At 40.5% G+C, this 26173-nt stretch overlaps 1 protein-coding gene across 4 annotated transcripts in view; it reads right to left on the bottom strand.

Moving 5' to 3' along the window:
• The window catches only part of PTPRO (protein tyrosine phosphatase receptor type O), a 329014-nt gene that overhangs the window by 23965 nt on the left and 278876 nt on the right, over nt 1-26173 (bottom strand). For 3 of the 4 annotated variants that reach the window (XM_071210181.1, XM_071210182.1, XM_058282832.2), the window contains 6 exons: nt 22933-23001; nt 20508-20591; nt 15269-15304; nt 12159-12240; nt 1250-1340; nt 99-175 (listed from right to left, as the gene is read on the bottom strand). In XM_071210181.1, the coding sequence (XP_071066282.1) occupies nt 99-175; nt 1250-1340; nt 12159-12240; nt 15269-15304; nt 20508-20591; nt 22933-23001 (439 nt within the window). The remainder of the gene's footprint in view (nt 1-98; nt 176-1249; nt 1341-12158; nt 12241-15268; nt 15305-20507; nt 20592-22932; nt 23002-26173) is intronic. The other variant, XM_058282834.2, reaches the window with a different exon arrangement.

Here is a 26173-nt window from a genome sequence, read left to right as displayed (position 1 = left end):
GAAGGGCTCTATTTTTAACTCTTTGACACAATCATGCAACCTGAATAGCCTTCCACGGGCGGAGCTGGCATTTGGATGCCTGGTACTTTTTCACTCACAGGAATATAATTCGCGTTGATATAGTCTGCACCTTCCTCTTCATTCATGGAGACCAATCTCACCCGGCTAAAGTCATCTGTAAAGAACCAGGGAGAAAAGAAACAGTAAAAACCGGGTCAGAAAGAATTTTTTTGATCCTCTCTGCCCAAAATCAAGTCAAATCAGATAGTGATAGAGGGTGGAAAATATTTGTTTTAGCCTGCTAGTTTAACCAAACCTCAATCTTAGTCTTTTTCTTAAAGAAATAATTTGTATTGCAACCACTATTTTCTCCCCACTAGCTTCCAAGTCCTTGGAAGAACTGTCTCGAGGTGTTTTGGGAATTGTACAGAATAACTGTAGGAACTAAAATGTTTGGGAGACGGTGTGGGCAGCTCTAGTAGCTAGCCTAAATTCATGATATCCTTTTCACCTAGAGATAGCCAGAGAATTCACAACCTTGGTGACACCTAGGAAAGAGAAGATGGACTTTCATGGGCTCTTTGATCGATGGACTCTAAATGAGAAAAGTAAATTATTTTCTTCATTATGATGAAACTGCCTAATTTTATCAAAAAGCCTTATCAAGGAGAGCATTTTCTTTTTAGAGCTTTCTAAGCTGTAATCTTCCTTCTTTTTCATTCTTTCCCAGCCCCCCTCCCATAGTGTGGCAAAGAGGAAAGTTAAACCTGAACTGGAATGCATTTTAACTGTAACTGTAAGTACTTTGCATAACTTTTTTCCTGGAGTGTTGCTTCTACTACAAAATACTAAGCAACCACAAAATTTCCCAGCAGTAAGAAGAGGCATTTTTAACACACTTTATCTCCTTTCCATCTGTCTCCTTTCATTGTCAATAAATTGAATGAAAATATTTTATAAAAATTATTTGATCACCAAACGGATGGAGGCTTATTTTTTTTTTTATCTCCAAAGGGCCAAATGGTCAGTCTTGTTTGTTCAGATAGAATTAATTTATGATCATCACGATAATTAAACCTTCCTACATAAGATAGAGATCTGATGACATCAAGGCACACAGAGGCCCATGCGGTTGCCGAGGTGGCCTTGAAGATCCAGACCACAACTGGTCTGGCCAGATTGGTGAAACAGAGTGGCCCTTTAACCTTCAAGATACAAGAATTAGCTGGGCCACTCTTGACCCTCTTACATGGTAGGATGTTTGTGTAGCGGTTTTTGCTTCGGTTCAGTGGAAGATCTGCAGCAAAGTGTGGAATATCCAGGCCAATCAGTTTCAGCTCCTGCAAATGACAGGGATTGGAGTCATTAGATTTATGAACAGGGTGTGGATTGGATTGTGATCGCCAACTTTTCATTTTCCCTCATGTAACAGAGCTCTCACGCTCCCTTTACCACAGGACCTTGCAGGGGCTCCTCACTGAGGAAGAGTATATACTTCTCCACCCCACTGTTGTCAACTTGCTTTGGCCAATGAACTTGGGTAGAACTCATTTCTCAACAGAGGCTTCTACGCGCTTGCTTGTTCTGCCTTGCCCTCTTGTGCTTCTGCCGTCTGTCATGAGAATAACATGCCAGGGAAGCTGTTGTCCCAGAATGAGGAGATGCACGGAGCAGACCTGACTCTGACCCATAGCCTGAGGCAGGATTGCCCCCACTTTCCCACAGATCCAAGGGTGAGAAAAATAAGTGCTGTTGCGGTCCACTGTCATTCAAGTTTGCTTCTTATACAGCATCATGCAGTGGCTGATTAATATAGTCCATAAGTACTTTGGTAGTTCATTGATCATTTGGGAAGTTAAGAACTATGCACATAGCACTCAGGGTGAGGAAAATTTGAAAAGAAGTAATGCCTCTCAGATTTTTGGAGGAATAGGGAAACAAGTGTATCCAATTTGTATTAAATATGATCTATTCTATGGGGAATTCTAAGGAGGTATTTTTCCTTTCATTGATGAGCCTTAGAGAAAGTAATAAAAGAGGGAGTGACGGGCATTGATAGGGAGGAATCTTCATGTTGCAAGGTTAACAGTTACTAATGTTTGGTAAGGAAATCTCAAAAGTAACTGTGGTTAGGCGAACCCTTCCGGAGAAAATAAGAACATCCAACTATCTGCCTGCATCTGTCGGTACTCTCATAAGTCCTGTTTCGAGAAGATGCACTGCTAGGGTAGTTTTTAATCTAGACAAACCATCATCACATTTAAAAAGCCTATGGGACCATCCTTCTTTACTATAATCCATGCTGTGTAGCAGTGCTCCAAATGTATTAATCAATTGCAGTGAATGTTCCACATTAATGAAAGAAGTTGTTGATGTGGGAAAAGTGGGGGGTGTGGGAGTGGGGCATATGGGAACCACCTACATTTTTAATGTAACATTTTGTGATCTATGTATCTCTTAAAAATAAATTTTAAAATGTATTTTTTTAAAAAGCCAGGAAGCAGAGTTGGCCCAATGGATAGGGTGTCTGCCCAACACATGGGAGGTCCGTGGTTCAAACCTGGGGCCTCCTGGACCCATGTGGAGATGGCCCATGCACAGTGCTGATGCGCGCAAGGAGTGCCCTGCCACGCAGGGGTGTCCCCCATACGGGAGCCCCATGCTCAAGGAACGCACCCCATAAGGAGAGCCACCCAGCGTGAAAGAAAGAGCAGCCTGCCCAGGAGTGGAGCCACACACACAGAGAGCTGACACAACAAGATGATGCAACAAAAAGAAACACAGATTCCTGGTGCTGTTGATAAGGATAGAAGCAGTCACAGAAGAACACACAGCGAATGGACACAGAACAGACAACTGGGGTGGGGGGGGGAGAGAAATAAAAAATAAATCTTAAAAAAAAAGCCTATGCTACTGGATCAAGGGGTTCCTAAGATGCTATGCCTTTTTTTTTTTTAGATTTATTTTATTTATTTTTCTCCCCTGCCCCCCCCCCACCGTTGTCTGCTCTCTGTGTCGATTTGTTGTGTGTTCTTCTGTGTCTTTTTGTCACTGGCACCAGGAATCTGTCTCTTTTTGTTGCATCATCTTGCTGTGTCAGCTCTCCATGTGTGCAGGGCCACTCCTGGGTGGGCTGGGTGGCTCTGCTTATGGGGCATACTCCTTGTGCGTGGGGCTCCCCTATGTGGGGGACACCCCTGCGTGGCATGGCACTCCTTGCGTGCAGCAGCACTGTGCATGGGCCAGCTCATCACATGGGTCAGGAGGTCCTGGGTTTGAACCGTGGACCTCCCATGTGGTAGGTGGATGCTCTATCAGTTGAGCCAAATCTGCTTCCCATTAAGATGCTATGCCTTGTAGGGCCACAGGGGAATTGTCACCAGGGCCACCTGGGTTTCTCTGGGGGCATCGCTCACACTGCTGGTCTCTGTGAATCGTGCTCCCTGGAGTTGTGCAGAGAACCACCAATGCCGCAGGCCTGGTTGTATTCCTGCAAAGGGCTAATGACTGCATTTTAGAGAAATATTAGTCAACTGCATATTTAACCATCCATATGTGATCACCTCTAGAATATGCATCTTTCTATAAGGCTATAGCGAGGCAGCAGACAGGCTACTCGCGGTCAAGTTTATTTACACTCACTGGATGTTAATATTGTGTGCAGTTTTTGTGGTTCTTCATAATTCCTCCCAAATAGTACTTCAACAAACCATAAAACTGAGGAGGACTTCTCTGGGGAAGTATTTTGGAGAGTCTTTGACAGATTTTTTAAAGGATTTGGAGATAAATATTTGACTATGTCTTCGGAGACTGCATGGGGATCTATCTATTTCATGCCCTTGGTGTCTTGATTCAAGTTTCCTTAGAAATCATGGGCTTTAGAATCAAGTTCTTTTGCTCTTCTGCTGCTTTCACACAGAGGCTCCTTGATCTCAACTTCCCCTTTCGTGTGACCGCCCCAGGTTCTGTGAACCAATCCTAATCGCCTGGATTTCTCTTTCTTTGATTCCTCAACATTTCATCCTAAGTAGAAGCCAGTCTTAAAGTCATGCTCTGCTGAGTTTCATACTCGGTTCATAAAATGAGAAGCTTTTCCATTTCTGCCAAAACTCTTCCTCACCAATGCCTTTAAACAGAAGCCTGCCATTGTGATTTTGTAACTGATTTTGCTGTTCTAAAGGATTTTCAAAGGCTGACTATATTGTTCTTATAAGAAACAAAACTGACTTTTAACAGATTTCAACCAAATCTATCTTGTCTTTCTTAAGTTAGTTCCTTTTGGCAACTATAAACTTATTTAAAACTTGTTTAAAATATTTTGGAAATCTACTTCCCATAGAAAGTACCTTCATTGACAAAATATCTGGCTTATTTTAAGAGTACCACATATATCAACTACCAACTGATGATGCAACTGGAAAATGACCTTATACGGAAGGTTCAATGCGGATCAGCAGAATATCCATGTCTACATAAAATACCATGACTTTAAAATGCTGTTTGACCTAAAGTAAGGGGGAAATGGAAAGGAGAAATGAGTTTATATGGCTACGAGTTTCTAAAAAAGAGTCTGGAGGCTGGCAGAAGGATTGCCCTCATGCACAACTGAGCAGAGTCAGAGAGACAGATAAAGCAGATACAACCCCCAGATATTGGTTCCTTTGAGGGCTAAAGAGACCCACGTGAGTTATGGTCATGGCCGATGGGGTTAACTACCAGGGCAGATGGCCCCTCTTTGGAAATGGTGTTTATGTGTGATGAATCTGGACTCAGATGGGATCTCCCTTCATAAGACTTTCATGCCAATGTGCTGGAGGTGCAGTTAATGTTGGGGTTTAAGATATATTTAGGGGATTTGAATCTCTGGACTGACAATGTGATAGCCAGATCCTGAGCCTCAACAGACTCCAGCACCTACAATCTGATTTATTGGACTTACCACACTCAGCTAAGATGGAGTTGAAGAAGGACAACCACCACACCATGGAGCCTAGAGTGATTACAACTGAAAATGGGAGGATTGCATCCAGCATCCAGGTGGAATCTGACCCTCCTCTTGACATAGAGGTGCAATGGACACAACCAATCCAATGTCCACATAGAAGAGGTGGCATTGGAATGGGAAAAGTGGACATAGTGGACGAAGGGTATGGGGAAAGGCAGGAAGAGATGAGAGGTGGAGGCGTCTTTGGGACATGGAGCTGCCCTGGATGGTACTTCAGAGGCAATCACCGGACATTGTAAATCCTCACAGGGCCCACTGGATGGAATGGAGGAGAGTATGGGCTATGATGTGAACCAATGTATATGAGGTGCAGAGGTGCCCAAAGATGTACTTACAAAATCCAATGGATGTGTCATGATGATGGGAACGAGTGTTGTTGGGGGGGGGGGGAGAGGGGGGGTGGGGGGATGGGGTTGAATGGGACCTCACATATATATTTTTAATGTAATATTATTACAAAGTCAATAAAAAATAAAAAAATTAAAAAAAAAAAAAAGAGTACCACATATAAAATATATGGTATTAGGCAAGTAGTTCATCTCTCTCTTTTTTTAATTTCTCTCCCCTTCCGCCCCCAACTTCCCTATTGTCTGCTCTCTGTGTCCATTTGCTGCGTGTTCTTCTTTATCTGCTTCTGTTGTCATCAGCGGCACAGGAATCTGTTTCTTTTCGTTGTGTCATCTTGTTGTGTCAGCTCTGTGTGTGTGGCACCATTCCTGGGCAGGCTGAACTTTATTTTGCACTGGATGGCTCTCCTTACGGGGTACACTCTTTGCACGTGGGGGTCCCCTACACGGGGTCACCCCTGCGTGGCACGGCACTCCTTGCGTGTATCAACACTGTGCATGGGCCAGCTGCACACGGGTCAAGGAGGCCTGGATTTGAACCGCGGACCTCCCATGTGGTAGACGGATGCTCTATTCACTGGGCCAAGTCTGCTTCCCTAGTTCAATTCTCTAACATCAGTTTAATCATCTGTAATCATCTGTAGTTTGTAAGGATAGAAGGTCTCCTCATTGGTTTATGGTGACAATCAAAAGGAACGATTAAACTGAACAGATACTAAGAAGTAGCACTATTGATAATGCTTGTGAAGACACTTCTCCTATGATTCTTTGTTTTGCTTAACCTGCCTCCATACATTGTTTCTCCTTCCTTTGTCATTTGCGCTAACAGACCAACAATTCTTCTCTGACTCACCCCACACTGGGGACAGACTGATAAACCACAGGAAAAGGCCTGAGAGAAACTGTGGAGACATGCTGAGGCGGAGAGCTGAAGCACATATGGAAACTGACTAACTGATAGAACTTTAATTGTGTGCCTCCCTGCTGTAAATGCCCTAAGTTGATAAGAGAGGTTTAATTGGTGGAACACTGTAAATGTAAATTGCCAAAGATGAATTGTAGCAGAGCAGGCACTGCATATGCGCACACAAAATGCTTTGTGATTTTTTGTAATTTAGCCTGTCACTAAGTGGAAAATCAAATACTAAGTTTCCTGTTCAGTAGCTTTGCAGTTATTTTCTTTCTAACCATACGGAAACTCCAGAGGCTTAATCTTCAGGAAGGCAACATTTGAGGTGATGGCCTGCAACCAACATAAATCAGTGTTGAACTGTTTTTTTGCAAGTTGTGTTTCTAAAATAATCGATTATCTGTTTTTGTTCTTTCCAGGCTGCATCATCTTCCAAGCTCAGGGGCAGTACCATGTTGTATTTCCATGTGTGAAGCATACAGGGTTGATAACTGAAGCACAATCATACACCGTCACCTTCTGAGAAGAGCACACACTACATGCTGATCTTAGAGTTTGTAGCAATGTCAGTAGGTGATAGCACCAGGTGATTGTTTATGGATAAGTTATACAGTAAAACAGGTGAGCTATATTACTAGTCTATTTGTCCATACAGTGATGTTGATCAAAGAGGATCCATCTAAGGGCAAGTAAAATGTCCAATGGAACTGGGCAACACTCAAGAGAGGCAGAAGAAAGGATTTAGAACAAAGTAGCTAGTGAGGTGCCTCAAATAAAGAAAGTGTGCAGCAAGGAAGGAAATTTTGGAGTAGGTGATAGAAGATTAGGTAAGAAGGAAGACTGTTTCAAGCAATTCTAGTAATAGCTAACAACCCTGGCCCTGGGCCCTGGGATAGGATTTAGGGGCAACACTTCTGTCACTGATTCCTGGTACAAGCCTGTTGAAGTAGAGACCTAGCCCTGGGAAATAAGGAATGGAAGGACTCAGGCCTGGAGTCAAGACAGATGCAGGTATAAGAACTACTGGAGGGGGGTTCAGGGCGACTTATTTTCAAACAACTGAAAGATCATCTTGGAGGTCTTACATCTTTCCTATCTTACATCAAGATTAGGAACTCGGGTTGGAGAAGGCATTAGAAGGTTGGCAATATGCTAGGTCTCCTATGGGAAGGACTTTACACCTCTAGTCTAGCTGGACTGGAAGGGCTAGAATGAACTGTCTGAGCAGCCAGAGCAGCTTGGAGTGTCACTAGGAAATGCTGGCCTTCTGCAATGATGGCAGGTAGGTCCTCAGGCCACTGGGCTGTAGCCTAAGTAAGAACAGCTGCAAACTGCAGCCACTTCCGGACATCAAAGGGCATCCCTTGTGAACGGCTTGGCAAGGTTGCAGTTTTGTTTTGATCTTTTCAGCCACATTGCTGAACGGAGATGGTGAAGACTTTCACTAACATCCTGGTCAAACGTAAAGGACAGAAATTAATGGCAGAATAAGCAGTGCACGTTGTGCCTTGAGGACTCTCAAATTTCCAGCTCTAAAATCTAGTTCTTCAAGACCCTTTCCATATGAGATAGAAGACATGAAGAAGTGAAGTGAATTCCTGTCTCCCAAACCTCCTTAAGATAAGATTTATACTTTTTTCAGAAGGATAATCAGTCTTTCCAACAGATCCAAAATCAGATGCTGAATGAAAAAGGAATTTATTTGGTGAAAGTGAATTAGCAACTCTTATCACTTCATGTATGACTTACAGCCTTATCAGTAATATATGTAAATCGAGGCATTAGTTTCAATTTGTGTCATGCTTGTAAATGATGTTTCTCAATGTGAGTGTGGTCTTTCAGTATCAGTATCAAAGTGATAATAGATACTAAACATTAAAATAAACAGAACACATAACCATTCAGCTATTGAATTTAACTAGACCAGGTAACCTAAGACCCTTAGATTTAGCCAACCTAATGCCCTTTTGGGTTCCCATTAGAGCAGGAAACATTTTCCCCTTAAGCTTCAGTTAACATATTTCAAGAAAGTTTGATGGCTGCTATGTGATAGGTCCAACACATGCCCTGAAATTAGGCATGGGAGCACAAGGCTTTTTAATTTTTAATTTTTATTTATGTATTTATTTTCAGGAGTTACTGGGGATTGAACTGGGACCTCATACATGGGAAGCAGGTGCTCAAACCACTGAGCTATACCTGCTTCCCAGTACTGTTCTGAAAATACACAAGGATACCCTGACACTGAAACTAAAGATGTGAGATGGGGTGAGGTAGAGGCGAGTGTTGGGAACACGTGGGAGGCTGCTGCTTAAGCAAATGTTATTCCAAAACATACATTTTGAGCCTGTGATATGAAATGGATTCCTGGACAGTAGGTTACATCATATTTTCCCATCAGAACAGGATACTATGTCAGGACTTGGCATCCAATAAATGACCTATATGACCAATAATGTTCTAAGAACAAAGATATAAGAAAAAAAAAACCTTCATAATGAATAAAAGTACTGAACACTTCTTGGCCTCATAAAAATAAATTTGGACTTACCCTGGTCATCATCTAGTCCAATTTTTTGCTGTGCAGAACTGTCCTGCTCACTGTGGAACACTGAGCCTCCCTGTCTGTGGTGGGCTGAACTGCGCTCCCCAACAAGACATGCTCAGGTCCTAACCTGTGGCCTCTGTAAATGGGACCCTGTTTGGAAATAGGGCCTTTGTAGATGTCATCCAGGTAAGATGATGGACCAGGGTGGGCCCTGAATCTGATAACTGGGTCCTTATAAGAAGAGGCCAGGACGCATGGAGATGCTGACACAGGGATGAAGGCTGTGAGAGGATGAAGGCAAGGACTGTGGTGAGAGATGCAGCCACAAGCCAAGCCAAGGTCCAAGCCACCGACTGTAAGCCGCCCGAAGCCAGCAAGAGGCAAGGAAAGCCTCTGGCCTGTAGGTCTCAGAGGCATATGGCCCTGCTGACTCCACGGCTCCATGCTTCCAGCCTCCAGAACGGTGAGACAACACTTCTCCGTTGTTAAGCTATCCAGTGTGTGGAAATTTTCCAGTGTGTGGAAAATGAAGGCACTCTTCCTTCCCCCATTGAATTCCAAGAGTACCCTTGTCCCATGTCATTTAAAACAACCAAAGCACACATGTTCCTAAGCTCCCCCACCTAGGGCACTGGTCCTAGCCCAGTTGAGAAACATTGGCCTAGTTCAACCTAGCCATTTTATAGATGAAGAAACAGAGGCAATATGAAAGTGTGATCCTTTTCAATGTTAATTGGTGTCAATTGGTCATGACAACCCAGGTTTTTGGAGTCCTAATTTGGTACATTCCCTTATAAATCTTATGAAATAAGCCTAAATATGTTCATTTATACATTGAATGTTTAAAATTCCTTGGCATGTTAAGAATTGAACTTTCAGCACATAAAATTCAAAATTCTACTTTTCACTTTTTTTTAGCACCGAGAGTGCGAATACTAATCTCTTATTGTTTGGTTCTCCCATGCTTGGTCTGGTTTGACCATGGTTTCTGTAACTACTGTCCTGGTCCTATGAGATTCTGTCCTTCCCAGCTGTAGTCGATCGAGGTGAGCACCAGGACCTGGACTGGCCAGTCAGAATTTGCCCGTGTTGTTTACCAAGCTACAAACCAGATAAAGAATTGGTGGCTCTCTTGGGAAATTGTGAAAACTGTGAAATATGATACTCAGTGGTTGCTGATGACTGTGTTTTCTACTTGGAGAAAGAAATGGGTTTGTACTGTGTGATGGTTAGGCTAATGTGTCAACTAGGCCAGGTAATTGTGCCAGGTTGTTTTGCTCAAGCAAACACTGGGCTAACTGTAGTACAAGAACATTTATGGGCTTTAGTCATCTGTGAGTTTACTGCATAGATAACTGATTTCATCTACATCAATTGGAGATTGCTATCAGTAATGAATGACACTTTATCCAATCGATTGAATGCCTTAAAAGAGGAAGTGATTTCAGCATTCAAGGAGAATTCCCAGGTCTTTGGACAGCTAGCTTCTCCTGGGAGCTCTTCAAGGACCTTCATCAGACCTTTATCAGAGCTGCTGGTTGCAGCCTGCCTGCAGAACGGTCATGTGAGAGAATTTTTATAAAATCTCATACTATTTACAGATATTGCCTGTTGATTCTGTTTCCCTAGAGGACCCTGACTAATACATAATGAAAGAAAGGGAGGCCAAGATAGAAAGAAGAAGAAATGAGGAATACAAAGAATCTTGCAGGGTGACTTGGCCCCTGGTTCCAATCACCCCTAAAACTGGGCTGCTTCTTTTGGTGATGTTAGGTGCCTTAGTAACCTTTGAAGAAAGTCTCCTTTTCTTTGGTATGAACCAGTGTGAATTGCGTGTCTGTCACTCACAACTAAAAGAATCTGGATATCATTTTCTTTTTACCAGAAAACGACTCATTGCATTTTTTTATAATGGTGCACTAGAGAGGCATAGTATAGTTATTCATGTTTTGATGTGAGTCATCCTAAGGCTCCCAAAAGGCAGAGTAATTCTAGTTGTGCCACCATGGGCCTATAAACTTGTAGGAATGAACACTTTGCAGCTTGACTGAGGTTGAAAGTGTAGCTACATCGTAATTCTCACCACCATTATCAGTTCACCTAGCTGTGCATATTTTCTTCTGACTTTTGGCTTGTGTTTTCTTATAACTCCTCCTTTCATTAACATGCTTTTGTAAAATCCCATCCTTACCACAGAGCTCCAATTCAAATAGAATTTCTCCTCTCTGAGATAAGGAATTTGGTAGCACCTATAATTTCATATGCACTGGTGTGCAATGGAAAACTGAGCCAGGCCCTGGGTAGAATTTCTCACAACACAGCTGATATTAATTATCAGAAGAGGTTTGTATTTGATAACGTATAAGGCTCTTTTCATCCTCAAACTCCCTGTTAGACTACAGACCAAAGCTGTCCTTGGCCAATGAGGTGAAAGAAAGAATGAATAAGAAGAAGGAGGAGAAAGCAGACACATTCTTTAACAGGGTGTTTCTCAGGCAAGAGTGCTTAGGAGGCCACGATACTTAGAGAAGTCACTTCATCGTTCCTTTTCCCTGGTTTCTCTGAATCACTGAAGACACGGGCCCTGCTGTAGAAACCTGAAGGACATGAGGCCATCTGGGCCGTGCTATGAACCGTGAAGTAGGTGAGGACCAGTTAGTACCACCCTGCTGCTATCCCAGACTTCGTCATTTCCATCTACTCTGTCACATGGTTTTAGGCTAGAAAGAGACGTGTGCTTCAGAAAAAGGAAATATTGGAAAAGGTGTGTGTTTCCCCCACAAAGGCACACACACCACGTGTAACACTCTCTCCCCAGTTTCTTCAAGGAAACAGAAGCAAAACCTCACAAACCAATGAGGAGTGGAGCGCCAGGAGTCCTACAGCTAGAAAAGCCCGTTCCAGGCTCTTCTCTGCCCAGGAGACAAGGCAGGTCAGTTTCATTCACGGTCCGCCCTTACTGTTGTCTAAGCAGCATGAGAAACACCCGACAAATCCCCTGAAAGTGCGATTCTAGCTCAGCCCCCAGTGGTAGCTTTTCTCCCCATTCTTGATTCCCCTGGTTTTCAGACATGGCTTCTCTTAAACCTATCCTTGCTCACCATGGTATCTATGTCTATTCTCTCCTTCTCTTCATTGTGCCATCCAAACCCTGGCCTGCTGACCAAAGCTTGAGGACCATCCCTTGCTCTGAAACAGTCCAAGTGAGGCACCTGCGAGCCCCCTACCACCCTGCCTAAAATGCCACATGTCACCAGCACTGCCCAATGAACAGCGAGACAGCCCAGTACATACCCAATTGCCATGCCCCACTCATTGCAGACGACAGGAGCTACTTTATCCACTTACCTCAAATTGAAGAGAAAATTTATAGTCAGAGTCTTTGGCCATATCCTTGATGTAGGCATCAAAGTCATCCAGTTGAACTGGGCTTTGTCAAACACAAAGAAATGTATGTCTTAAAATCCTGGTAAGTATTGTGTATTGTTTAATGTCATATTTCTCACACATGGACAATTTTCTTGGAGAAAATATAAATTTTACCTCTCAAATGTTAGCACTCACCTCTTTTCTTAGAGAAAGTTACCAATCTCTAATATATTATTGAAAAGAGGGGCATACAATTCAACCTTCCTTGAGATGGGAGAAATCTCTCGATTTTCACTTGGCTCTTACATTAGCAGTAAAATATTACATACCTATCTACTCATATACACACATAGATATGTGTTGTTGTTTTCCAGAAAATGCTCGTATGTGAGAACAAACAAAAAGGATTGCATTCCAAGATCTGTTTGAGTTCTGGTTTTACTACTTATTTGTTGTGTGATCTTGAAGAATTTACTAAACTCTTCTGAAGGTCAACCTTCTCATCTATAAAATACTATGTTGATGCATACCTCACAAAGTTGAAATAGGGTATATTAAAGAACCTTGCTAATTTAAACAGCATTACAAGTACAAGGAATTGTGCTGCTAGTACACTGTCTCCCCGCAGCAGAGGCACTTGTCCAGAAAGCTCCCAGTGTCTCTTTCTGACAGAGCCATGTTTAGGGGTTTGCATATCTATAAAAGTACAGAGATAGTTTGGAGGTACAATCAAGTGACGCATGTGCGCTTATGTTTTTGCATCTATAGTAGAAGTTCCCACCTCTTTGTGCGTGAATCAGACTTCAGCGTTATTTCCTGTGGCATTCTACAGTTGCTTATCACTAGAGCCTCTCTACACCGAACTTCTCACCCTCAAGCCCTCTCTGCTTCTGTAGGCTGCCTTACTACACCATCTAACCCTAGTATTTCCACCTTGGCAGGGCCTACATACTTGACCCTTCCCTTATCCTTGTTGCATATTGTTCAGCTTATATCATCTATATGTGGCTTTATGTCCCAGTAGCAAAAGCACAATATATACTAAATATTTGTTCTAAGTTGATTATATAATGTGATAGATTAATTTATGTTAAGATTTTAGTAGATTTTAAAGGCCATTCTACCTCCCAGATAATATATTTACACTTTGATGCTTACTATTTAATAGTAAGAAGAATACCTTGTATCCATAAAACACACTACAGTCAACAAATATTCATGTGTTACCATGCTTGGTTGGTTCTGGAGGTAGACGAGGGCAACATTAGCCCTGTGCCCCAGAGGAGAGAGGCAGGGCTCACAGAGAGCTAGGTGAATAGCCCAAGACCATATGATTAGTAACGGGTAGAACCCCAGTTAGAACCCAGGGTGAATGATCCTGGCTCAAAGCTTTTTCTACTTCAAGCTTGTGCTCCTCGGGGCAACTCTGGTGGAACGAATTCTGTTAGGATTGCACTCTCTGGCTCTTGTCTTTGAGCAGGGCAATGACCTTAAACTTGGGGTTAACTATTTTGTTTTCACCTCAATGGTAGGAAAATGGGGTCATAAATTGGAAGGCCAGTTAAGGAAATCCTGAGGTGCTAGAAAAAGCAAGGAGAGGGAAAAGAGAGACAGAGGAAAGAGCGGGAAATAGAAGCATGAACTGAATAGAGAGAAGGGGAGACCTGAAAGAGCAGAGAAAGGAAAGTGGGAGAAAGCAGAGACCAATAGGACAAAGTCTTCAAGGGAAAAGGGGAAAGAAGAGGTGAAGGAAGGGAGTGGGGGCTGAAGCGAAGTGGAGACATGGTGTCGGTGGCATTTGGAAGGAAAGAGGCAAGAGAAAGAGAAGACAGATGAAAATGTGAAGGGAAAAGCTCCCTCAGTAGCTTTCAGAGAAGGAATGAGGACTTGAAAGAAAATGAGAAGAAGGAAGGAGGAAGCTGGTTTGACATTAGATTTCTGGTGTGTGGGCAGGCTCTACCTTTCCAAGGCTCTGCCAAAACTTTTGCCAGGTCTTGTTTTTAACTCTTTTTTCTGACTGGGTCTTGGGAACATCAAGTCCTAAGAAAGTCTCCCCTCCTTGTCCTGAAATCTTGTCATCCAATTTCTTTAGTGTAGTCTCTCTGTTTCTGTCAAATCATTCTATACTGGTGACTGTCCCATGCCCCTTTAGCCTGGCCTTGTCTCTGTTTACTGGTCTTTTCTACATCAAATTGTGTTGGCCAGTGGAAGGCATATTGTTTTGAAAATAGACTTAGAAAAACTTAATTATGTATCTATATGTGCCATAAAATTATATGCCACCCAAGGCTATATAAAAATTTTTTTTACATCAACTTTTCTTTTGGATTTTGCACTAGATGATTTTTTTCCCATTAGCATAGGTGTCAGAGACCCAACTGGAGTCCCTAATTGCCCCCTTGTATTAATTTGCCCATATTCTATCCTAAGCAAGTATCAAGAATAAACTCTATTTACATCAGTGTTCTTCTCTTTACATGTAGAGCTTTAACTAAGGCCTGGAGGTGACAAGTTAATTAGGCTTTTGAAATCTACTGATGGTTAATTTTCACCTACCAGAATCATAATTCCCATGACTTAACAGTTCAGGAGATAAGCAAAGCCACAGGCTAGCTAGCATAATTATCCTTTTTAACTCATTGCAAAGGTTTTCTGAGACAGCATTTGTTGAAGTATTTATTATATCCTCCAATGGAATAAAAGGTTTTCCCTACAATAAGCAAAGAATGACAAAATACAAGATGACAAAATTTTTTGTACAACTTTAAGGTAGCAAAATTGTAGGTTTTTATGGATTTGGAATAACAGACTCCTTTCTGCAAGACTACTATAGCCCCTAATAATCCATTCTTTTTTAGATTTTAAAATGTGGGCATTTTCGATATTCCTGACCTGATGTTTTCATGACCCACTTTTCTCTAAGTGGTCACTGACTAATACATAAACACATACTCTGCTTAGGTATCATCACATACATTTGCCTTTTTCTTAAGTATTCCTTCTATTTGAAAACAAGCAACCTTTGGATTTGGAAAGTTAAGATCACTATGAAGAACATCTTTTAAAACGAAATAGCAAGAGAAACTTACTTAGTCAGCTTCCGCTTCTTTAGGCCATTCTTACTCCTGAGAATTAAAAAAAAAAAAAAAAGACATTTATCTGAGCTGAAAAATTGATTAATATAAGAATTAAACTGGAACAAGTTTTAAATAATTACATTTGGCACCTCAATTTTATTTAATTTTAATTAAACACCCCTCAGGGTTGTTTAATTACTTTTCCTTAAATGAGAAGACTGATAATTATTTCAGATTTTAAAAACTTCTATGAGATTGTAGGGAACACACTTGTCTTTATGTATCATATTTGTCAAAAACAGAGTTCTGGAAATGTAACTTCTTGTTACTCATACTTAAGTTGCTAAAGTGTTTTGTAAATACAGAGACGTATCTCTTGCCTAAATACTTCAGGTTCTATATACAGGAAGGAAAAAATCAGGGAATCAAAGGGAGAAAACTAGCTGTGGGTGGGTGGTTATACATGTTTCTTAATTAAGGAAGAAAAACTTTTTTCAAAGGTCTTTAAATATTTTTGATGAAAACACCCAAACTTTCAAGAAAAAAAAGCCTATAGTGAATCATCAGTTGGTATCTTAGTACTCTCATGAGCCAAAATATATTATATTTTATATTTAAAATTGTAACTGTTTGGATACCTCCACTTCCTGAAAATGTGTAGCAGAATGAAGCACTCCTTCTGCCATGTTTTCATAGCACTTTGTCAATGGAGCATTTCTCACGTCGTATGCCTGCTGGCTACCTATATGCCCCTTGATACATGATCCTATCCCCCAAGGGCCAAACAGTTATTGTAACACAGAGTAGATGGTCAATAAATGCATATTTAACTGAACTGAAACAAAAACATCTTTGCCATCACTGTTTCCCTTAATGGTTCAATTAAGAATCTGATACTAGACTTGCACTTGTGAGGGCGGGACTTGTGGATGGAGATGAAGTAATGCAAGGCGGGACAGGTAGGCGATTATCCACAAGGATAAGTTGTATTTCCGCTTTATAGGTAGTTTTATTTCTCCTCACTTCTGAGTGAATAGTTGCTGCCCTACTTTTTTTCTCCCTTATACTCTCTTTCTCTACATGCTGAGAATGTAGGGGAAATAGACATTCCAGTTTTCACCCTTCCTCTCCCTCATCCCCCACAAAAAAACCACTTTAATCCTGGACATAGCTGTATCATGCAGACATTTGGGAAGCTAAAGACATATGTATTGAATCATTTTTCACTCAGCTCTTGAGATGCTGATTTAGTTCACTTTAGGAATCCCACATTTAGTAGATGCATCAGGAGCCAATTTTTTAGTGCCTCTAAGAAAGCAGAATGTCAGTGGGGCTAGCTAACAGCTCTGGTATAGTCAGGAGACTGCCAACATATTTTGTGATTGGGAATGAAATAGAATAAAAACACTTTTCTATTCAGTCTCCAAGGGAAACTGAGAAGAAACAAACGTCTGTGAGGTGGTGACACTGAATAAATTCAGTGCTGAAATATTAAACTGCTACTATTCAACAGCTGTGTAGAGACCTGATTCATGGGGTGACAGATAACAATTTTTCTTTCAATTTCATTCATTGCTTACCTGAGCTTTAAATGTAACATAAAATTCTATTCCATGCTTTGTATGACTTCTTGTCATGCATGGGGTAGGGCAATAAGTGAATGTCTTTATGATTTGTGTATAGTTTTCATTCTTGTTTAGAGTTTGGTGAATTCCCGAAGACTCTGAAGGGTTCCTGCGCCTAAGGCTGTAGAAGTGACAGGACTGAATTATGAGCCTCCCCCAAAGCTGACAGAATGCCCCCCTATTTGGTCACTGTGCTAATGCCGGGTCCAAAACCAAGGGGAAAGTCAGTTGTAAACATGCAAGTGAAGGCTTTGCTAGCAATGTCCACTTCGCACATTATGGAAGGAGCTTGTGCTTGTGCATGCGCAGTGATAATTTCGGGCAATACTTAGGGTATCATTTTTTCATGGCAAGAGATTTTCCGAATAGTTGGTACTCATCAGATGGAGTATATATGCATACAAGATCATGTATTTCTTTTAATTGTTCTCTTTCACTTATATTAAAGATAAAAAACCCAATGACTTCAAGAAGATAAGATAGATATATATTTTTTATAAGTCCTTCATAGTTATGACAAATCTTGGAAAGTAGGCCCAACTGGAATTCATTCCAAAGAAGAATGAAGCAACAGTAGAATCATGGGATTTCTAACAGTTTTAAAACACAGATCTTAAAAAAAAAACCAGTCTCACACGTGTTACTTACTCTTTCATGAACTAAATTGAAACCAACCCAAGAGCTGAAAAAACGCTTTAGTGTTATGTCATTCTCCCAATAAAGCATGCAATAACCACGAATGAAGCTGAGCATATTAAACTAAACGTTGCTTCAGGCTTAAAATGTCAAGTGCTGAACTTTTAGAACAGGCAGAGGAATAACTGAGTACAGCATGAAGGTGACTCTGGTTGTAAGAAAAAGAGACGAGGAATGCAGAATCTAGACAGACGTAGTTCCAATTAGATGATTTCGTTGATGAGGAAACAATCTAAATCTTTGCAGGAGATGATCCTGAGACTAACCTAACTGGACACTGGTGCTCCATACCGATTCTGCTCCCACCTCGGGAAAAGATTCGGGCAATGCTATGAAAGAGAGAAAAAGTCCCTTCATTTCCACACCATGTACTGGAGGCATCAGGGAGATTCCAGGCCACAGGAACCAAGCTTTCCAAGAAGCCCACAGAGTAGAGTAAGCTGGACAGTCTGTTAGGAGGAGACTCTGTTATTGGTGGCAGATGCTAACAGGGGAGGTGAAATATGAAGGTGAATCAGCTGTAGAAGGATTAAAAAGTGACTATTTAGCAAATGGAAGCAAAGGAAAACCTCCGGACATTATTAGCTAAAGAGAAAAGTAGCCAACAGTGGGGAACTGGAGTGGCTGGGTGAGTACGGAGCTGTACGTTTCACTTCTCTCTTATCTGGCATAGCACTAGCCTAGAGCCGAGAACCTAGCTTCTGTTCAGCATGTTTTCAGTGGTTGGAACGTGTGGACTTTAATGAAAGGAATAGAAAGCATGGGGGTTCAGGTTTCGTCTTCTATTCTTAGCTTCAGGACATTTCTTCTAAAAATGACAAAATGTGGGAAACGGACTTTCGCCCAGTGGTTAGGGCGTCCGTCTACCACATGGGAGGTCCGCGGTTCAAGCCCCGGTCCTCCTTGACCCATGTGGAGCTGGCCCATGCGCAGTGCTGATGCGCGCAAGGAATGCCCTGCTACACAGGGGTGTCCCCCGCGTAGGGGAGCCCCACGCGCAAGGAGTGCACCCATAAGGAGAGCCGCCCAGCGCGAAGGAGGGAGCAGCCTGCCAAGGAATGGCGCCGCCCACACTTCCCGTGCCGTTGACGACAACAGAAGCGGACAAAGAAACAAGACGCAGCAAAAAGACACAGAAAAACAGACAACCAGGGGAGGGGAGGGGAATTAAATAAATTAAAAAATAAATAAATAAATAAATCTTTTTAAAAAAATTATTAAAAAAAAAATCTTTAAAAAAAATTATAAAAAAAAAATAAAAATGACAAAAGGTATTTTGGGGGTCTCGTGCTATTTAATCAGTATGCAAAATAGCAGAACTTAAAGGGATTGTTGAGATTTGAAGATCTGTCCTTCAGAAGGACCTTTTAAGAAAGGAATGCAAATAAACTCTGGCCTCCTGAGAGAAGCTTAAAAACCACCATGGAAAGGGAGACAGTCTGAAGGAATTAAGTAGGGACATAAATATAATATTACATGCATCAGTTTTTAAATTTTAATCAAAATATTTTAAGGGTATTTGCTACAAGTATTCTGAAGATAGGCAGAACACTTGGGATGATTAGTAGATGTTTAGTTGAAAGGTAAATGGTTATTCTGAAGTTAAACACTGAAAAGATTGAGTTGACTTTGGTGCCGCCCTATATTGAAAACTCATAAAAATGAAATCAGAGTAACAGCAAATGAATCCTCAATGGCCATCCAGTATATTCTTCTGACTTTATTACTTATGCACCATTGTTTACCTTGTTTCAAAAGTTTTCCTCTAGTCTCCTTTTTTTTTTTTTAAGTTCTAATTCTGGTATTAACGACCTTTATTGTAAAAAAGTCCTATTTGATATTCTTCCACTGCAGCTTGAAGTCCTAATTTCTGCCAGCTGTATTTACTCTGTCCTTGAAGGAGCTGAGGAACATTTGATCAATTATCTTTTTGAACAAATTACTCTTCACTTTGCTTCATATCTCCCCCACCACCAAGGGCCTTTTTTTCAGTCCATGAACTTTTACCTACATTTCTGGGTCTGTCTGTACATAAGTTAGTACTCAAACTTCATGGATGAAAACTTAAGGACAATGATTTTTTTTTGTCAGTTCACCAGGAAACTGCGACCGTTATTCCTGGAGCTCAGGATACATACCTTCTAAATGCTTAAGCCTCAGAATTCAAGGTGGTTATTATTATTCATGTCAGTATTATATTTTTATAAAACTGAAAAGTGTAGTCTCCAAGATTTGATCATTAAAATGATTGAGAAGTCAAGCAAATGAATTAAAGGAGGCTGCTTTTTACAGAGGGAAGAATAGCTTCCCACAAAACCTGAATTTGGAACTGAGATTTTCCACGTAGTAATATGTGCTGTTAGGACAGTTAATCGCCTCAAGCCTCTATGTCTATCTACATCTCTAAGATGGGACAAAAATACCCCCTGCAGAGTTATGGGGAGAATTAAATAAGATCATTATATAAAGAACCTTACACAAAGTCAGTTCCATATATGCCGAGTTAATGTTATTAGGAAAACATGGAAGCCTCAAATACAGAGGATTGTGCTATGTTTTTCTCTACATTTTGCTTTTCTGCCTCTTTGGAAATAGGGCGCTCTCTAATGGTGGGAAGTGGTAGGGAACAGGGAAAGCATTGGATCAACGATGAGAGATCAAAGGATTGACTGAATGAAGAAACAAATGACTGGTAGTAAATAGAAGAAAAGCTTGCCATGAACATCACAGGAAGAAAATTGACATGGGAAAACATCACAGTCAGCATCTTGGTACCATCAGCTGCTTTAATCCATTTTCAAATCATGATTGATAATCTTAGATACTGCCAAACACATAAGTAATTAAAAAGAAATTTTCCTTTTTGTCTACTTCTTGAAAGCTAACTTTAAAGACTTTGTGTTAAGTAAACAATAAAAAAAATCACTTACCAAGGATTAATATAAAATGCCAAAAGATAATCAGTCCAAAGACATGAGGGTAGCAGGGTTAAGAAAGCAAATATACTCCTACGCCTGTGAGCATTAATAGATAACAGATGTAAAGATGAAAAAGTAGTAAGAGTTAGTAACATAAACTGTGAACAGATATCAGTCAATTAACTACCAGGATCAATTAAATGACAAGCACTTTAATAACAATTAAATATTATTCCATTCTGTGAAATTAAAATGTGAGAGATAAAGTGCTATAACACTGACAAAATCAGTTTTATTCACACACAACCTTATTGTAATCAACTGTATTTCTATTTATTTTACGTCAGTTAGTGTGCTATTGGGTGATTACATCTTGCATTTAGTTCCCTGAGGCTGTTAAATGCCTCATTAGTTATCTCTGTCTTATCCTTGGATATTACTCTTCCAATGCTTAAGCCTATTTTAAAAAAACCTCTGTGACATCATTTGATAGCTAAACAACAACTTGGGAGAGGAAATAAACAGAAGTGTCAGTTTACTCGTACTGATTCTGGCAACTGATTTAGTGTTGCTTCCGGCTTTTGGGACATGTTCTTGGGACACATTTGTGGGACACATTCTTAGTTGCACTGCTAGATACGACTTTCTATGTTGTTCTTCATTTAAATTAACATGTCATTTCTAAAAATAACCCTTAAAATAGGGGTGTGGTATGAGACTCGAGTGAAGATAAGTAAGTAGCTCATCCACTGTCTAGTCTGGAATCTTCCTGATCCATTGCTGAGTGGAAGCAAAATTACTTGGCTTTAGTTTAATTCTAATTCAGGTTATGATTTAAAATGCCTGACTTGAATCCAATTACAGATTTTCCAACCACTTGTAAAATAGAACTTCCATTAATGTGGATTTTAAAAAATTCTGGGGTCGTATCTATAGTTATTCTGAGAATTAGGGGGGAAATGCTGTCACCTTGTCACTTTAGTGACAAGAAATCCCCACTGAGCTATCTATTCTCAGTCAACCAGGAAATGCTAGTGCTGGCAAAACTGTCTTTGCCAAGAGCTGCTGAAGAAGTTGCTTGATTTTATAGAAGAATTCTGAAGTGAATTCCCTTTTGCCTCAGTTACCCACCCCTGGTTTGTGTGGAAGTAAATTCTATACATTGGTTACACTGGTTGTATAGTCAGTCAATACACAACTCTCATGAGTCACAGGAGATTGGACCAATTCCTCAACTAACCACTCATCACTGCTCTGAGGCTAGTCCTTCTTTTAAGGGGGTACCAGGTAAGAAACAAATATCTTCTGCTCAACAAGACAACAGCCTAATCTTGGAAAAAGAAAGCTAATATAGTTTAACAAACCTAGTAAGGTTTCCTAAAATTTCATCAAGAATTTTTGGGCGTCCCTTTCTTCACAGTTGGACTAATCACATTCTAATAATAAGATTCTATTCAGGTTAAAATAAAATAGCACACCACATTATCTTGTTTAAAAGAATCTAGTTTCAATTAGGGACCCACTCATAGAAGTAAAGCCTGCTCCCTTCGTTGATGCTACAGAGTAAAATTTCCAGTCCCATGTGTCTATTTCTTTAAGATGAGCCATTCTGGGGGAGTTAGGAAAATAGAAAAAAAAAATCACTTACCAAGGGTTCATATAATATGTATATATTTAATTACATATACATATTAAATACATATACATATACTTTGGATGGTTGCTTGCAAAAGAAACAAACTAGATCATGTAAGTCATGCTGGTTCAGAATTAAATGTTTGCTTAGCAATTTTGTTGGCTATTGAGTGAATTGGATAGGACTGTTGATTCTTATGTACCCTTGTTAGGTGAAGTGTCAGTTAAATTCCTTGACAAGGCTCTCTTAATTCCCAAAGCACTTGTCTTCTCTCCAAGGCCTTAATACTTAAGCAACAGGAAAAAGGAGGCCATGTTTTCTCATGGGAGTTTCTTGGCTCTGCATTTATGTACCTGTAAGTGTAGGAGTTGAGAGCCCTGGGCTATACACTTCCTCTATTAGTTTTTGAACAGGGGTGCCGGCTCATATCCGGGGCACTGAAATGGGGGTTGTAAATGGAGACCCTGCTCAGTCCCGGGTTGCTTCCACCGAGGCTCTTCCTACCACCCATTGGCTGCGGCTTCTCCTCTTCACTACAGGTATGAGTTATTTGGACACCTGCTTTAGTCCTTTGCTCAGTGGAAAGCAGACAAAGGCATCTCCCCTACTTCTGAACTGTATTCAACTTATATGGACCATTAGACCATGTGAAGAAGACCTAACCTTTGAAAGTCCACTGTCACTGAAATCATGAAAGGATAATCAGACAAAACGAGTTATCCTCGAAAGATAGGGGAATCAAGTTGGGAACACACACAGTGTAGCTAAGCAATCGGGAGGCTTGTTCCAAAAAGTACTCACCAGTTGTAAGGAAGCTTCCCATCCCTCTCTAAGGATGCAAAATTGACAAATGTTCCAGCTCCACATTCCCTGTTGGAAAGGAACCACAAAATCAGTTACCGCTCAATAGAGCACTCCTTTATCTTGACATAAAAGAGACTTTTTATGGGCTTAAACATATGACCTGAAATTTAAAAAAAAGAAAAAAGCTAATATAAGTTCCATAATAGCTAATATAAATTCTAAGTGTTCCTCTTTTGCACACAATGCAAAACCAGAAAAAGACAAAACAAACTTTTGCAAGGTCACATATACACAAATCAAGTTACTTGAGGTCAAACAGGATTTGGCTCACACACTTTCCCAAACAGCATTCATAATCCTAAAATAAATCCTTTAACTAATTGGGATGTAATGGCTTTTACAAAGCCTTAAATAGTAAGATGTAGAAACTCTGCTTGATAAACTGTGGGTTTTCCATTTTTAGCAGATATTCTTTATAGGGCTTTGTTTTATAGCATCTTGATTTACTCTCTACAATGTTGGTGGGCCAAGTTGGATGTTCTCTTTTTCCAAAATTTTTCCTTTATATTGTAATGCTCCACAATCTTAATCTTTTGAGATAAGAGTATCAAGAGTGATACACATTGATATAAGTTGCCTTTTGCTGTACCTTTTATCCAAAATGTTGTTTATTAGTTGGTCAGTAGAAAAGTCTAATAAAGATGCCCCTCCCCCAAGAGGTGGGGAAGAAAGGAAAACATATTCTCATGCTTTCTCTCACTTTCCCCTAATATCAGGCATAAATAATATGGCTTTCTCTATATGAAAATGATGGACTTAGCCTTGAAGTAGAGTTTGACATTATTGGCACAAATTGCTAACTACTTCAGTTATTACAAAGGCTGTCTAAAAACAATTTTGTTTTCTTTTGAAAATGCACTAGTATTTTCATAAAATAGTGTGTTAAAATTACACATCAATATATTTTCCTGTGTAAAGTTCCTCTACATGGAATTTATTTACCTTCTAATCCAGGGGTTCTTAATCTGGGGTCCAAGGATGGAATTTGGAGCTCTATGAACATAGGTGGGATGAAAATATACTTTATTTTTACAACCTCTAACTGAAATTGAGCTGTTCCTTCAATTGTTAAAGTAGGCAACACACCATAATAATATTATCAGTACTTGTGATTTTGCCAACAATAGAAAAGTTTATGTAATAGCAGTTTGTCTGATATGATAGAGCTGCTGAAGATATTTTGAAATAACATTTATATTCACCTCTATGATGAAATTACGAGTTATTAGAATGCCTACGAGCTATTGCTGTTTAATACATGAATAAGGATCCATCTAATGCATTTGTTTTTTTAATACTTCAATTACCATCTTTCAAAATAAATGATTTATTTTTTAATCTTACATAGCTTATTTTGCACACTTAAAAAGTAAGCATTATTCTTGGAAGAGGTCCACAGGTTTTACAAGACTACCAAAGGAGATCATGGCACAAAAATAGTGAAGAATCCCTGCAAGCTGGATGAATTACAGCAACACCTTATTAATCATCTTGCTGGATGTCCCACAAAGAATGTTCCTGCCCAAACACCCTCATAAATGCCACTACTTCCATTACTCCCTCCGTTACCACCCGCTCCACCACTCCTATGTGAACCAGGAGTTATTGTCCCCTTCCCGGGAGTCAGCCAGTACTCTTGGTGGTCACTGCAGTGTTGCTCCTCACACCACTGGCATAGGGACGATCACTCTCTCTCCTTGATTCCCTCCCTGGCTCTCACCACCTCACTCTTAGTTTTCTTTCCACTCTGCTGGCTGCCTCTTCTTGGTCTCCTTTGCTTTCACCTTCTTTTCTCCCTGAAAGTCTCAGTGTTGGATTGTTCTGGGGCTTACTCCAGGGCTCACTTCTCTTATTTACATTTACTCCTTAAATTTTAGCCATTCTGTAGTTTAAAAGCCACTGCTGTGGTAACAACTCTCAAATTTATACCTTCAATCCAGATTTCCCAACCACAGACCTTTATAGGCAACCGCCAACTCCACACCTGCACTTGTCAGCCACCTAAATCTTTAACATTTCAAAAATGGAAATCTTAGTGTTCTCTCAGCCTGGAAATCTTTCACCTGCAATCCTATCTCAGTTGATAGCAACTCTGTCCTTTAGGGAAAAAACAACAAAACAAAACAAAAACCTTTGCATCATTCTTGACTCCCTTATTAATTTCCACTCCACCTCCAATCAATTAACAAATATTGTTGCCTCTACCTTCAAAATTTACCCAGAATCGAACCGTTGATTTCTCCCACTTCCACAACACTCTTTTGCCTGGATTACCATAATGACCCTCGGCTGGTGTGCTCGCTTTTGTCCTCGCCTCAAGCAGCCTGTTTTCTACACAAAAGTCCAAAGGCAAGTGTTAAATCCTAAAGGAGCTCCTGCTAGTCATCTGTTCCATACGCTGCAATGGCTGCCCATTTCACCCAGAGTGAAAGCCAAGGTCCTGACAATGGCTTATGAAGCCCTATGATCTGAGCCCACATCTGCTACTCTCTCCCACACTCTACCTTAGCCACACTAGCCTCTCTGCTATTCTTTAAGCATGCCAGTCATGCTCCTACCTCAGGACCTTTGCACTGATTGTTCCTGCTCTGGGAACACTCTGCTTATACCTGGACAACTCCCTCACACTCTTCAACTCCTTGCAGGAAACCGACCTACCTTCCCCATACTAGTACTACTCTGCTCTATTATTTTTCTTCCATAGCCATCATCTGCTAAAATGCTATGTAATCTTTTTACTTTTTATCTTTATTTTTTATTGTCTATCTCCTTCAGTAGAATGCAAACCCCATAATGGCAGAAATTTTTGTCTGTTTTATAAACTGCTATACCCCAAACACTTAGAGGAGTCTGAAACACAGGAAGTGTTCGATTAATATTTACTAAGTGAATAAATGAAGTTTCAATAAATGGCCCAAGGTTGTAAGTTAGGATTTAATCCAAAGGAATCTGCCTTTAGAAATCTATACTCTAAGCACAGTGCAATACACACCCTCCCTTCTTGGATGCCAACCTTCAAGAAGCTGGGTTTTCATATTCAGAATTAATCTCTTTCTCTCCCACCTTTATCTCTTATATCATCCTTTAAAATACTTATTTATGTGCTATCTCCAACTAGGTTGTAAGTTCCTGGAGGGCAGCTTGGATATCTGATTCTTTTTCCAAAGGTCTTGTAAGA

This window comes from Dasypus novemcinctus, chromosome 20 (genome assembly GCF_030445035.2).
Source record: "Dasypus novemcinctus isolate mDasNov1 chromosome 20, mDasNov1.1.hap2, whole genome shotgun sequence".
Classification (NCBI taxonomy): domain Eukaryota; kingdom Metazoa; phylum Chordata; class Mammalia; order Cingulata; family Dasypodidae; genus Dasypus; species Dasypus novemcinctus.
This window is presented reverse-complemented; position numbering and strand designations above follow the sequence as displayed.